Source organism: Salminus brasiliensis, chromosome 2 (assembly GCF_030463535.1).
Source record: "Salminus brasiliensis chromosome 2, fSalBra1.hap2, whole genome shotgun sequence".
Taxonomy (NCBI): Eukaryota; Metazoa; Chordata; class Actinopteri; order Characiformes; family Bryconidae; genus Salminus; species Salminus brasiliensis.
Window position 1 is genome coordinate 21,298,502 of NC_132879.1, and position 15,404 is coordinate 21,313,905.

The following is a 15,404-nucleotide window of genomic DNA, read 5'->3' on the forward strand; positions in this document are numbered from 1 at the left end:
TACGCCGCCAGGGACTCAGATCTTCCAGTACCAGACGTGTTCCCCTGCTTAAGCCAGTACATATCCGGGCGCGTCTGAAGTTTGCTAGAGAGCATTTGGATGTTCCGGTAGAGTATTGGGAGAATGTCTTATGGTCAGATGAAATCAAAGTAGAACTGTTTGGTACAAACACAACTTGTGTTTGGAGGAGAGTGAATGCTGAGTTGCATCCAAAGAACACCATACCAACTGTGAAGCATGGAGGTGGCAACATCACGCTTTGGGGCTGTTTCTCTGCAAAGGGACTAGGACGACTGGTCCATGTACATGAAAGAATGAATGGGGCCATGCATTGTGAGATTTTGAGTGCAAACCTCCTTCCATCAGCAAGGACATTGAAGATGAAACATGGCTGGGTCTTTCAGCATGACAATGATCCCAAGCACACTGCCAGGGCAACAAAGGAGTGGCTTTGTAAGAAGCATTTCAAGGTCCTGGAGTGGCCTAGCCAGTCTCCAGATCTCAACCCCATAGAAAACCTTTGGAGGGAGTTGAAAGTCCGTGTTGCCCACTGACAGCCCCAAAACATCACTGCTCTAGAGGAGATCTGCATAGAGGAATGGGCCAACATACCAGCAACGGTGTGTGCCAACCTTGTGAAGACTTACAGAAAACGTTTGACCTCTGTCATTGCCAACAAAGGATATATAACAAAGTATTGAGAGAAAGTTTTGTTATTGACCAAATACTTATTTTCCACCATTATTTGCAAATAAATTCTTTAAAAATCAGACAATGTGATTTGCAGAATTTTTTTTCTCATTTTGTCTCTCATAGTTGAGGTCTACCTATAATGTCAATTACAGGCCTCTCTCATCTTTTTAAGTGGGAGAACTTGCACAACTGGTGACTGACTAAATACTTTTTTTTCCCCCACTGTATGTATGCCAATGTTCATAACTTTATTGGTACCCAACATCTACTACAGGTGAAGAAAACACTATCTTTGTTCTAGATGTTCTAGAGCTGCTGTAGTGAAGGTGTGTACAGAGAATGGACTTCTTGCACATTAAGTGCCTCCCAACAACATAACAGTGGTGCCCCCCAGGACACTGATGCCACTGTGGATCAGTTAACCTTGACAAGAAAAACCTTCCATCACCTTATACAGTCCATGCCACAACCTATGTATATACCTAATAGTGGGAATAACCATCCTTGGCCTCTGCTCTGTGAAGTGAAACATGGGTAACTAATGGAGGTGACTCCATCAGCGTCTGTTTCGTAACCTGGTATTACATGTTACTAACATGCACTGTTTACCATCTTTACCAAGTAGCATTTAAATGACAACTAGAAGTTTGGATAATGGAGATTACTGATCTGAGTAGGTGCCTAATATCCCCCTTAAAAAGCCAACACTTTACTATGTTATACACCATACCTTTTACATCACTTTTCCTCTGACTAATTCATTTCTCTATAGGTCTGAATTGCTCTGTTAATCTTTTCAAGTCATGTGAGAGAGCAGGCCCAACAGATGGGAACTGTCATGGGATTACAGTAACACCATTAGCTGTCTGCAGACAGGGGTTGGCACCCAGATTAAATCATCGCCGGAGGAGGAGTGGAGTCGCCGAGACTCTGCCCTCCTCTCAGCTCTCGCTTTCTCTGCTGCTGCAGCTCAGAGGAAATTACTGGCTGGATGGCTCCGAGGGCACTCTGACACACTGCGTCGCCACTGCCAAAAGACTGCAGTCACCTGGTCTTATTCTTAGCTCCACCGCCATGTTGATTTCTTGGTGGTACTTATACCTGGGGGCTCAAAGCATCTACAGACAAGGCAAGTGTTTAAGCAAAGCTTATGTTTGTGCAAATGCTTTTAGACTAGATCTGCAATGCATGTCAGTGTTTTAGTGGACTGACCTGGATTACCAGTCTGTGTGTTTGTGTGTCCTGTGTGTATGCTAGCAGAGGATCTGATTTTATTTACTGAGAAACAGAGACGCAGAGACAGTGTGTGTGTGTGTGTGTGTGTGTGTGTGTGTGTGAAAGAGACAGAGAGAGAGAGAGAGAGAGAGAGGGAGAAAGAGAACGAGAGAGTCTCCATAGTGTGGGTGTGTCATAGATGTGACCTTGATCTAAGGAGACTTGGATCAGATACTGACTGAGCAGGTTGTTATTGCAGTTGAGAGGATTTTCTGAACAAGGCCTGCTGCACAGTTTACTTGCATCTTGAGCATCTAGTGTCAGAAAATAGGAGCTCACTAAATACTGTTTACAGAGGTATGTCATGTACAATCTCTCTCTCTCTCTCTCTCTCTCTCTATATATATATATATATATATATATATATATATATATATATAGTGTTGGTAATTTGACATTTTATCTGTGTCTAAACTTCTGTCTGTACTGATGTAACATTTTGGTGAAGTCTTTGAGTGTTTGGTTTTAAAAAAGTTGTGATATACTCTGCATTCAATCTTACTTTTGTTTAGAATAGGAATTTACTGTGTGTGGTTGCTATTATTTGTTACTGATGTAATTGTGTTTATCATTTATTTATTTATTTATTTATTTATTTTTTACCAAGGACAATGCACATTAATCCACATTTCCGTTTTCACGTCAATGTAAATGTGCCAGAATCAGCTAATGAGCTAATTTTCATCTGTAGTCCCTACAAACTACGGGCCTCGTCCGCTCAGTAAGCTCTACAACAATAAGTTGTTATTAGCAATATATTGAATGTTGAGTTAGGGATTAGTGGGTTAAGGTTAGCTGTTTAGGGTTTAGGATTTGCTTTTATCTGACTATTATATCTTTTTTTCTGTAGTGTTGAACATGGCATCTGTGCTGCAGAAGCTCATCACCCCCCTGTTCAGCGGCCCTGCTGAGCCACCTAGGAACAAAGTGACAGTTGTCGGAGTGGGTCAAGTTGGCATGGCATGTGCTGTCAGCATCCTGCTACGGGTATGAGTGCTGGAACTCTGCTCCAATCTTTTCAATCTACTGATCATTTTACTAACTACTTTCACTTCTTTTTTCCCCTGTTTATTTTGGTATGTACTGTTATGATGGTTTGACGGTGATCATTTCGAGATCATTTGAGAACGTTGTTCTTTTTTGTCTGTTTGGTCATTAAAATGATGTCTCAAAGGAGAGCCCTGAAATTTCCTAAATCAGTCATTAAATACTTGGCTGTGACCGTACATGTCTGCACCTCCACACTATAATCTCATACAGTAGGTTTAGGGCTGTGAAACTGAGTAATCTTCTTTGGCCAATTAGTAGCAAATCAGGGACATGCCTCCAGCACAGTCTAGTCACAAATCAGGCCCTAAGCTTTATTTGAGAGGATATATCAAGAGTCAGGGAAGATAAAAGACAGTGGTAATCATATAGCTCTTTGCATTTCTCATGACCCTGTAGGAGCTAGCGGATGAGCTAGCCCTGGTTGATGTGGTGGAAGATAAGCTGAAAGGGGAGATGCTGGACCTGCAGCATGGAAGCCTCTTCCTCAAAACGCCTAAGATTGTCTCAGGCAAAGGCAAGTATTGTAGCTTATCAAAATAGCAGAATAGCAGAATAGCAGAACTATATGGTTAAATCAAAGCCTACATCTTCACAAGGATGGCATTTTATCATGTCTCGGTGATATGAATTCTTCTTGAGGAGGCCACAGCATGTAAAAACCTATGCCTTGAGAGAGAACTGGCCATTATCTAACTTTCACCTTCACTCATTGTTCTACAGATTACTCTGTGACAGCAAACTCACGTATCGTGGTGGTGACAGCAGGTGTGCGTCAGCAGGAAGGTGAGAGCAGACTCAATCTGGTGCAGAGAAACGTCAACATCTTCAAACATATCATTCCTCAGATTGTGAGATACAGCCCCAACTGCATTCTTATTGTGGTATCCAACCCAGGTACGCAATCACGTTTTCTAACATATACACCACCTATTTTATATAGTTTTTCTTTTCTGGTTATTTTAGATTTGTGACTGACTTTACTACACATATGCTGCACACTCTAAGGCTGGGTTGTGTATGTACGCAGTGGACATTTTGACCTACGTGACCTGGAAACTGAGTAGGCTCCCCAAACACCGTGTGATTGGCAGTGGTACTAACCTGGATTCGGCCCGCTTCCGCTACCTCATGGCAGAACGTCTGGGCATCCATCCCACTAGCTTCAATGGCTGGATCTTGGGAGAGCATGGTGACTCGAGCGGTAAGGCAGCATACACTCAATAGTCTATACCCAGGGGTCTTGAGTGGTATGGCCACCTAAGCGTTAGCTTGATTAATGAAAGATCCCCAGTGATGCCATTGGCTCAATATCTATTGCCCTAGCCTGGACCTCCCTGGACCTCCCTCACCCTTCCTCACTCAGGTAGCAAATCCGGGTATCTGTAAGCTAATGTAACAGATCTGGCAGTTAACTTTCTCTGCCAAACATGTTCAGCCGTCCAATGATGTTGAGTTAGTGGATGTTTGAAAAGTTCATTTGCCACTGAGGAAGCACATGCTAGCCTTCACATTCCCAGCGCTGATGGCATTGTGTGATAGGACTAGTCGTAGTAATTGGGTTGGAATCGGAAATGACTAAAATTGGGGTGAAAACTGAAAAGGAAGGAAGAGAATTCTACAGCCCTGACTGCTCTGTAGCACGTAGGGACTGAGACAGCTTCTTATGAAGCTCCTTAAAATGTTATTTATATATTTTCAATTATTGTGTAACCAATCATTCTCCTATTTACAGCGTTCATGTTGCAAAATTCCCAGACTGCTTAAGGTTTAAAAAAATATGTATGCTTATAATAACAGCCAGAAAAGAATTGTGCAACTGAAGGCCTGATGGTGGCCAGTAGTGTGTGGGATTCAATGAATGTGTTTGTGTTTGATTGTCCATGCATTTAGATTTAGACACATTGAGGCTATGATATGTTTTCTAGTTCCTGTTTGGAGTGGCACGAATGTAGCAGGAGTTAGCCTGCAGAAACTGAACCCAGACATTGGCAAAGACAATGACCGGGAGAACTGGAAAGAGACTCACAAGATGGTCGTTGACAGGTACACCCATCATTCAGCTTTAGAACCCCAGCTGAAAATGATTATTCATGAGCCATGTGAAATAAAATGTATTTATGTTAATGGTCTGCAGTGCCTATGAGGTGATCAGACTGAAAGGCTACACTAACTGGGCTATTGGACTGAGTGTAGCCGACCTGACAGAGAGCCTCATTAAAAATCTCAACAGAATCCACCCAGTCTCTACAATGGTGAAGGTCAGTTACTATCAGAGACTTCTCTAACGGACTGAGTTTCACCATCTTTACTACACCATACATACTACTGTATTCTTACTTAACAGAAGCCACATGCAGTCTTAAAAATAAAGGTGCTTCAGAGGGTTCTTTGAGTTGAGTAATGCATAGAAGAACCATGCTTGTGACAGAGATTTGTGAGTGTGAAGAAACTTTCAATTGGTAAAGAACTTTTACTTTGAAAGGTTCTTCACGCTCACGGATCTCTGTTAAAGACATGGTTCTTCTGATCTATGGCATCGCTCACAGCGCCCATGTTTTTATGAGTGTAGATGAAAACCTTTGTCATTGGTCCTAATGTTGTCCTTGGTCCAACAGGGCATGTATGGGATCAGTGATGAGGTATACCTCAGCCTGCCATGTGTGCTGAACAGCGGTGGCGTGAGCAGCGTGATCAACATGACATTGACTCAGGACGAAGTGTCTCAGCTGAAGAAAAGTGCGGACACGCTGTGGAACATTCAGAAAGACCTGAAAGATCTGTGAGATGCTCAGAAGAGAGTGCACTCAATCACGTCATCACATTGGACCAGCACCGGTAGTTGAAAAAGTAGCTTGAGGAGTACTGATCCAGGATCAGCTTTCTTCTCCTTCACGCTTAATAATACTAATATGAGCAAAGCAAAACTGCTTTAGATGCAGCAGCACTTTTAACCTTTGATGACTTGAGAATGTATCACATGCACTTCTGCTATGTGATTTATGTAAATTCCAGGGACAGTTTGTGTAATTTTGCCTCTGTACACCACCATGGTGGATCTGAATTTTAGCCTCTTCATTTTCACAGGCTCAAAAGTACGGACACAGGGCAATTCACTGATGGGCAGTTTTATGGCTTGGTATGGTCTGTTCCCTCTTTATTCCATGACAAATAAGATTCAAAAAGGTGACAATGCAGGTAAAGGAGACCTTTAGAGCCATTAACGTGGTGTACAGAGACCAAGTTGCACAAATTGCCACTGTCCATGCACTTAAAAGACCTGACTGAATATACACTGACAGTTCACATCCATTTTTGAGTAACACATGACTGAAGTTAAACAATAAAGATGTGAAAGAATGGATACAGATATTCAAAGTTTTATTAAATTGCGGCTTTCTCCATGTAAAAATGTACAGTCTTATACATTGTTTAAAATACATATTTACAAATTGTGTTTCACAAAGGCTACTAATTCACCGAGCCAAAAAAAAAAAAAAAAAAAAAAAAAAAAAAAAGGAGTGACATGTGGGCTGTGGCTCGTCTAATATATAAAGCACTCATAACAGGTTCAACACACCACACTTTAAAAAGCAGTTGGCACTTTAAAGCGCATCACAAAGATCCAGTAACACCTTCATACAGAACCTATAGAGACCTCTATGTAACAGCATAGGAGAAAAAAAAAAAGCCCAAAAAAGTGAAAGTAGCAGTCCTTTCAAAAGTAGGTCAATGGGCATCAATTATACAGTCAGTCAATCAAAATATGCCCTTTGTTGGTTCATCAAGTCCATTTTACCTCTTTGGTGGAGGTATGCAATGTAGTAAGCACATAACAGGGCCCAATTTGGGCTGGTGGATCAGTTCCCAAAAATAACCGCACTCCATTGGTAACATTGCTTTCATAACAGGCCATCGTGTGTGGCAAATAAAAGCACCACCTCCTCTCAAAGATGAGAATTTCTCATGTTTGACATTCACTGGGAGTGTTACCAGAAGGGCATCAAATGATGAGTACAACTGAAAACTTTACATAAGTGGTGATCACTCCTAGGATAAATCTTCAAAACATCTGTTATACCATGGTGTTGCTCTCGCCGACTTTATCCACCAACTAGTAGAAGGAGAAAAATAAATAACCATTACGTGTATTTTTGCATCTTCATTCATCAGAAAACAAATCAGTTTGGACATGCTTTATTACAAGTGGATGGCTTTTAAATATTACTCACGCCACTTATCCCAGGGAGATTGAGCAGCGATCCAAGAATGGGTATTCTTCTAATAAAGCCGACTGCCACTGGGAAGAAGCCCCTGAATAACACAAAGGGGGAAATGGGGTTAATACTAGCAACACAACTTCCTTCACCTTCATAAACTGTACATGATTTTATCAGGCTTTGTAACCCTTACATTACAATGCTAGCCACAGAATATTGATTTAATCTCACTGGGAGATTCAATAAAGGCTGCAAGGATTTAAAATACCATTCATAAAACTAGGGGGAGCTGGAGAAGAGGTGCATGCTACATTGACCCACATGCAAATGACTGGCCTTTTATTCCCCAAGTTATTTAGACATTATAGGGTTCGTGGTTTTGGGGATTTCTTTGTCATCAGATGCATGGCAGGTATTAAACATTGGATTATATCATTAGAGCACTATAAATTAAAGGCATTTTCACCCATGAAATATGGAAATTCACCCTGACCTCAGCTTTGAGTATTGTATTAAACCTAGACACTCAGTGTCCAAATCACTGTGTTTCAGTGCTTGTCAACCCACAACACTGCGGAACAGTCCTTCACTCAACACATGTACTTCTAAGGTAGCTCATTAAATGGCTGAGGCCTTCATTAGGTGAATTGCATGTTTTTGATTAAAGCAAACTCTACTAGATTAGCAGTTCTGAAACCATGCCTCAGAGTGCCCCCAACAAGGCAGTCCACAGTTCTACTGAATAGGGGAAAAGGGGCCTTGAGGAGCTTCTGGGATCAACTTTACTAGACTGATTTTGATGTGTAAACAAGGGGATTGGCTCAACACGTCTATGAATCAGTGCCCATGGGTGTGGTTCTGATTCTTCAAAACCAAGAGTGCCCAGCCCTGCGCCTGGCAATATACTCACCCTGCAGTTGACTAGGCTAACAACACATGCCCATATCCACAAAGCTTTAAGAAGGAGTGCAAATGTGGAATCTGTTCCTGTCAGTGTCAACCACACTTTGTAAAAGGGCAGATCTGCAGGAACTTACCTAAAAAGTAAGAAGAACCCATACACCTCCAGGACCACACCAATGATTGGCCACCCAATCAACACCACAAATACACCACCTAAGAAGAAACCTGTTGCTTTCATTTTGTGCCGTTGGAAGAAGAATCTGAAGGTTCGTTCCAATCCAATGACGAAGGAGAGGCCTGCAACAAACAAGATCTGGACACACACACACACACACACACACAATTTATCTTTTTGTAAAGAGTCAAGAGTTGTCTAAAGCAGTGGTTCAACCCAACCCTGGTCCTGGAGAACCCCCTGTCCTACGCATGTCAGTGGTTTCCTGTGCCAACACATCACCTTTAACTCACAAAAGCCCTGACAATGTATTGATTAGCTCGATCAGGGGTGTCGGGAACAGAGAATTCACTAAAATACTGCACTATTTTAGTGAATAGCAGGAAGTCCTCCAGGACCAGAGTTAGGAACCACTGATCAAGGGTACACTTAAAGTTACACCCAAAACATCACACTCACGTTGCCTATCGCCAGTAGGGCTTTGTCAAAGAACAGGATCATCCCAAAGAAGAGGAAAAACACGCCGAAGCCCGTTAGACCCATCCCGATCTCTGTAGAAACAAAGAATAGGGGTTTCAGCACACACAGCATCACGATCACGACCAGAAAGACTCACACATGAACATCGACCAACAAACCAAACCAATTCCGCTCAAACAACTAAATCGCCTCAGGCTGTTTAAAGGACTGTTTTTAGAAATGTGCCCAACAGTGTATCTGTTAATCGAGGATGTGTGAATTAGCCCTGAAGCTGCAGGCCCCGCCATGAAGATTCCCATTCATTCAAACTACCGCCCACAAAACACTCCCAGCCCTTAACCACACCACTGCGCATTCAGCTATAGACCACTTGGCTATCAGGTAATTAATAAGAGTCTCACTCACTCTGCGAGTCCGTTAAGGAGATCATCTTTACAGTCTATGAACTTTGTTTCCTTGTTGACTGATAGCGGAGAAAAGCGCCGCAACCGACTGATTTCAGCTATCGCCACGTCTTCCGGAAGCGCGTAGAGACGCAACATTGCTGAGAATGTGACAGAATAAAAGTCACTCAGCTTCACCGACATTTACCTCACCTTGTATTGGCAAGCAGTGTGAAGGTTATACATTTTATGATCAGGTATCAATTGATAAAGCGATAAAAAAGAAACTGCTAATAAAATAAATAACGAATTTTAAATTAATGCTATTTTTCTATCAGTACAATCATACATCGGAAATTAACTGGTTTAATTAGCAGCGTAAATTTAGATTTCCACTCTTGTAAATGTAACCTATTCTGTGTCATTTAATTTCTATTACTATTTATATACATTTTAATTTTGCGTCGATTTTTATATTTATTTTACTATCAAGAAATAGAACCACCTCTGATCATTAACTCTATTAATCTCCATTAATCTTCCACTGGTTTCATTAGCTGACATATGTTTGCGACATGAACACGCCCCTCGCGCTAGTTTTTGCTGGAAATGTAGTTTCTTCATTTTTGAGCCTGACGGTTATACATAGGACAGTACAGCGAGGAAGACTACAATACCCACACCGACCCCACATTGGAACTACAACGAAGCCGGGATACGTGTTCAGAGAGCAGTTCTTGCCTTCATTGAAAACCTTTGGCAGTGTATTTATCAATATGCGGTCGATTGGTTTGGTGTAATTCGTGTAACGTACTCGGAGACCTTCTTTAGTGGCTGTGAAGATGAATACGGTCTTTGCAGTATGTTTGGTGTTTGTTGGGTGTTGCAGTAACGTTGTGTTTCTGGAACTTTTGGTGAGGTAAGTGCAACTTCTCCAAACGAGCAGCTGTGGTTGGAGAACCTCTTTGTGGTATGATTGTGAGGGCTAATGACATGCACCCTGCTTCCAGATACAGCCATATAGACTGCAACCAGTGTTCGTTTATATCTAATAACAAGAAGCTCACATGCTGAGTGTGCGTGTTTTACTAGTTTTGCTGTTAGCCAAGTTCCTCAATAACTGTGCTTTAACTTCTCTGTGATTCGAAACTGCAGGGATTTCCCAGGATGTGGAAATATCGTCACGTTTGCCCAGTTTGCTTTTATTGCCCTTGAGGGCTTCATCTTCGAAACGAATTTCGGGCGCAAGAAACCAGCCATACCCATCAGGTATCCACCACATGAGCACACCAGCTTTGTGACTGTCTGAAAAGGAGTCTCAGCTATTGCACACATCTTCGTGTAGTGCCAACCTCATAACCTCCTATCAGTTAAACATCTTACCAACTCTCTACAGTCTCAAGTCCTATTAGAATTACACGGTTGTGGTTCTCTGAATGACCTGTCTGCTTAATACAGTGTAATACTAAACACATGCACCCCTGTAGAGCATCAACCTGAGCCTCACCACAAGTATTTCAATGCATAAATGTCCTGACATGTTGTTGAAAAATGAATGTTCTGTTACATGTTTCACCCCCCATGTTTCATCTCTGCAGTAACTATCTGATCATGGTGACCATGTTCTTCACTGTAAGTGTGATTAACAACTATGCCCTCAACTTCAACATTGCAATGCCACTGCACATGATCTTCAGATCTGTGAGTCCAGTCTCTTGCATCTTTTTTTTAATTTTTTTTAATAGGCATGCATCTAAATGATCATTGTGTATGCATCTGCTTTCTTAAATAGTTTTATAACTGGTGTAAATGTCTTCCTTCCCAGGGCTCTTTAATAGCCAACATGATACTGGGTATCATCATACTGAAAAAAAGGTCAGTTATGTCTCCAGTTTCAGTGTTCATCTGCACATTCTGACGTTAAGGCTTTGTACATGTGTGTTGTTTAAATGCAGGTGATTACACTGTTTGTATTGTATGCTTACATTTCAGTGCGAACTTAATTCTGAGGGTTACTGAACAGACACATAATAGTGTACATTATGACTAATGTCATGTCTTTCTCTCTGATGAAGGTATTCAGCAAGCAAATATCTTTCTATAGTTCTGGTATCGATAGGCATTTTTATCTGCACCATCATGTCTGCTAAACAAGTGGTGAGTTTGCCAACCATTTCTATTCAGTTGTGCATAGTTCTTCTGATGATGTCCTAAACAGTGTCCTAAACATAGTTTTTATCTGTCATCGTGAAAACCTTTTTGACGTCATACTAGGAATACAGTAATTTTACATTGATGTCCATTGAAAGTCTATTGAAAGAAGGTTTATTCCTTCTTCTGTAAAGTTACAAGGATTGCTTGACTGCACATATATATATATATATATATATATATATATATATATCTTATGATGTCTACTGTCGGGTTAGTTATGATGTTGCTGAAAGTCAACCTGAAATCCTTTGTAACTTTATTAGTTCATACCTCTGATCATATAAAGAATGATTAATCACATCAAAGTTAAACGATTCATTTGATTTCTTATCGAGACTTTTGCCCCCTCTAAATTGACTCCTGATATTTGATGATTTCTCAAATTCTGATTATAAATGCAGGTACATCATGGAAACATATCTATCTATCTATCTATCTATCTATCTATCTATCTATCTATATATATATATATATATATATATATATATATATATATATATATATAATACGTTCTGATTTCCCATTAATGATGACTTTAATTCCTTCCTCACAGAGTGCTGAAAGGGGCACTACAGAGGAGGAAGGCGTCTATGTATTCTTGCAGTGGCTTTTAGGTAGGCACATTTCTGTGAAGCACGTCAGTCTTTTGTATGTTATTAATAGTTTTGTCCTTTCTATATTATTGAAGTATTTTGTGCAACATGCTTTATGTAGCCTTTTCTGTTAAAGTAATAAGAATGATTGATACTAGTCACTGTCACAAAAACAAAACCCTCAGTAAAAGTTAATGTAAAAAGATTTTATTCCAGGTCATTTTGCATTACTTTTGGCAGATTCACATTAAGTCATAAATAAAAAAAACGGCAACAATGGAGATTTGGATACAAAGTTTTTGAGTGACAGCAATGTGTGTCTTGCCCCCTGATTATTGTGTAGTAAGGAAAGCTTATGTCTTAAGATCAGAAGAGAGTATACAGCTGTGAATGTTTTTTTTTGTTTTGTTTGTTTGTTTGTTTAAGGTATTTGCATGCTGACTTTTGCCCTGCTAATGTCGGCAAGAATGGGCATTTTCCAAGAGACTCTGTACAAGCAGTATGGCAAGCACTCTAAGGAGGCTCTCTTCTATAATGTGAGTGTGATTCCATTTGACCTACTCAGACATCTGCTGCTAAATTTACTGCGTAATGTTCTGCATATTGTTGGTTCAATGCAATGCCTCTGCTTCTTTCAGCATTGTCTGCCATTGCCAGGGTTTCTGCTGCTCTCAAGTAACATCTATAACCATGCAGTACTCTTCAGTCAAAGCAGTGAGTCTGTGTTCCTAGTCTTTGTGCACCTTCCCTTCAGTCAGGTGGGTTTTTGGCTTACTGAGTTTAGCTCTGGGGCTTTATAATTTGATTCCAAGCAGTGTCACAGCTATCTGGATGTCCACAAGAGCAAAATTAACCATGCTTGCATTGTCTGGGAAGCCCAGCATAATCCCTCTTCTGCACTGACGCACACCAGTGTGTCACATTTGCTCTTTGAGGTAGTAATGAGTTTGTGTTTACTGCTATAAACATACTAACACATGAGGACAATTTGTTCTTTTGATCTTTTTCAAAATCTGATCTAAATATGTTTCTTTCTACTAGCACACATTTAATTCTACTGTCTGATGCTTTTTTTTCTGAAGCTCCTGTGGAAATCCCTGTAATTGGTCAACCTGTACCAGTGATGTGGGTGTACTTACTGATGAATGTCATCACACAGTATCCTTTGATATAAGTGCTTTCCTGTATTTGTTCTCATGCTGTGTCTCATGCTTTACCCTGTTTTCTAGCTCAGGTGTGGTACAACCTTCATGCAACCTTTAGCTTTGGGCTTGGACAGCTTCAGTTTATCAAATCCTGAACGTTGTATTCTTTTACGTACCCGCTCAGATATGTGTGCATTCGGGGTGTGTTCATTCTGACCACAGAGTGCACGTCCCTAACCGTAACGCTGGTAGTGACGCTCCGTAAGTTCCTGAGCCTCATCATTTCTATCCTGTACTTCCAGAACCCCTTCACGACCTGGCACTGGGTGGGCACAGCCGTGGTCTTCCTGGGTACATTGCTGTACACAGAGGTGTGGTCCAGCATCCGAACTGCAATGAAAGGAGACAAACTAGAGAAGAAAGTAGAGTAAAAATGATTAATATATAAACAGGATACCTCCCTTTAGTGTGTGTGTGTGTGTGTGTGTGTGTGTGTGTGTGTGTGTGTGTGTGTGTGTGTGTGTGTGTGTGTGTGTGTGTGTGCGCCTGCAGTGCTATGGAATGTTGCCTGCTATCACATAAATAGGTCAGGTCTTTAGAAAGGTGTGTTTGGGATCGTGTGTATTGTGTTTGATTGATCGCTCACTCCATGGCCTTTTTTCCACTGCTAAAATGGGACCAAGGCTGTGTTTCAGAGGAAGTAGCGTAACTGAGCATTGGTCCTCTATTATAACAGTTGTATGAGAGGACACCAAAAGATAAAGAGAGAAGTTCCACCATATTAATGATGTTTTAGGGGAGATACGCAAAGTTTATGGTACTCATGGTAATTAGTCAAACTAGATAAGCATAGCTGCTCTTCAAGGTTAGTCCTTGTTGGTTGATAGTCTGTTTGAATCTCAGTGGATATTGGGATTTTATTAAAGTGTATGCATAGAAGATGATTGATTACTGATAGATTAAGGACATGTAGGGTAGCCTACATGCCTACACCTGATTGATTTTAACTGACAGGACATTTTGGTAGTGTTACCTATAAGACTACTTTTTTTTTTTTTTAGAGATTATTTTGTGTTTTAAAATGAAGCACCGAACTCATCATGGATCATCATTTTGAAAAATTCATGTACTGTATATTTTTTGTATTTTGTTCTCTCAGGATGTTGTCTTTTATCCAGTAAAGTTCTAAAAAGAAATTTCACTGCTCTCTATTTTATGCTGTCCGCCTCTTTACCATTTTCGGTTACTAAAATAAAGTGGTGTGCTTTTAAAAAATAATAATTTAAATGGTATCTTGTCAGTTTTATTGCTCGTAAAGTAATAATTTGATCTAAAAAATAAAATGGATGAAGGTTTGCTTCTTTAATACTGCATTATCTACATTAGACCTCGTAACTCCAGGGCTTGTCTTTGTAGAAATATGTGTATATCTATCTTTAGTAAACTGTTCCTTTAATGACTTTAATAAACAGGCTTGAAAAGTCAATAAAATAACAAATCAAAACCTTACTACAATTGATCAGTTAATGCAGATCTGGATTGAGCAGTATTATTTTTATGTTCATTATATGGAGTATAGCTCTTACTCTGTACGATCTACAGTTGCTGCTCTTTCAGACTGAAGAGGCCTTCTGGCTGCATTTAAAATGGGAGGCAATGTCCTCTTCCTGCGAAGCTAAAAAGCACATCTGTGCATGAGTTTAGTGTTTACAGGATGATGGTGCATAAAATTGGACACAATAAGGGAAATGGGGGACAAAGAATTGTGAGGAAGAAATCTCTGTATTGGTATCAGAACAAGAGAGGAGGGCGGGGGGGGGGGGGGTAGTAAAACTTTTTACAACAAAATAGAGGAGTTTTGGGAATTAATGAAATAGATTAATTCCCAAAACTATGACAAATGACAGTAAAATAGAAACTTGAAATGTTACATTTGTCTATCAAAATATATTATAATGTAACAATAATTAATAAAAACAATTGTATTATTATTGTTGTTAAAAAAGAACTATAGATGTACAGTACCAGTCAAAAGTTTGGGCACACTGTTTTTCTTTATTTTTATTCATTTCTGCATGGTAGATAAACACTGAAGACCTGAACTGAAGGAATGCGTATGGAATTATGCAGTAGCTCCTGGTTATGTAAGGGCTATTGGAAGGAGAAGGAGAGTGCTGGAGTGCTGCGTCAGATGTCCTGGCCTCCACAATTGCCCCACCTAGACCCAATTGAGAAGGTTTAGGATGAGCTGGACCTCATGAGAAAAAAAGGAAAGC

The 15,404-nt window shown here is 40.4% G+C and overlaps 3 protein-coding genes across 4 annotated transcripts; 2 read left to right on the plus strand and 1 right to left on the minus strand.

The window, feature by feature from the left end:
• Positions 1–1,584: 1,584 nt before the first annotated feature.
• Positions 1,585–6,391, plus strand: ldhbb (lactate dehydrogenase Bb). Of its 2 annotated transcripts, none has more exons than XM_072670119.1 (8): positions 1,585–1,822; positions 2,819–2,955; positions 3,415–3,532; positions 3,739–3,912; positions 4,046–4,219; positions 4,944–5,061; positions 5,153–5,276; positions 5,634–6,391. In XM_072670119.1, exons 1-8 carry the CDS (start codon positions 1,768–1,770, stop codon positions 5,799–5,801), a joined length of 1,068 nt encoding a protein of 355 aa, XP_072526220.1. In that variant the 5' UTR covers positions 1,585–1,767; the 3' UTR covers positions 5,802–6,391. The 2 variants fall into 2 exon arrangements, with proteins under 2 accessions (XP_072526220.1, XP_072526227.1); XM_072670126.1 differs by lacking the exon at positions 1,585–1,822 and adding an exon at positions 2,151–2,265 and having other exon boundaries at positions 5,634–6,390.
• On the minus strand, positions 6,380–9,315 carry golt1bb (golgi transport 1Bb). The gene is made up of 5 exons (XM_072670137.1): positions 9,199–9,315; positions 8,773–8,864; positions 8,273–8,451; positions 7,248–7,329; positions 6,380–7,129 (listed from the first exon to the last, which is right to left on the minus strand). Exons 1-5 carry the CDS (start codon positions 9,221–9,223, stop codon positions 7,091–7,093), a joined length of 417 nt encoding a protein of 138 aa, XP_072526238.1. The 5' UTR covers positions 9,224–9,315; the 3' UTR covers positions 6,380–7,090.
• Positions 9,316–9,911: 596 nt separating this feature from the next.
• Positions 9,912–14,367, plus strand: slc35b4 (solute carrier family 35 member B4). Its single transcript, XM_072673661.1, has 10 exons — positions 9,912–10,095; positions 10,332–10,445; positions 10,775–10,877; positions 11,002–11,051; positions 11,252–11,333; positions 11,944–12,004; positions 12,410–12,519; positions 12,622–12,697; positions 13,066–13,141; positions 13,313–14,367. Exons 1-10 carry the CDS (start codon positions 10,019–10,021, stop codon positions 13,557–13,559), a joined length of 996 nt encoding a protein of 331 aa, XP_072529762.1. The 5' UTR covers positions 9,912–10,018; the 3' UTR covers positions 13,560–14,367.
• The last annotated feature ends 1,037 nt before the right edge of the window (positions 14,368–15,404 follow it).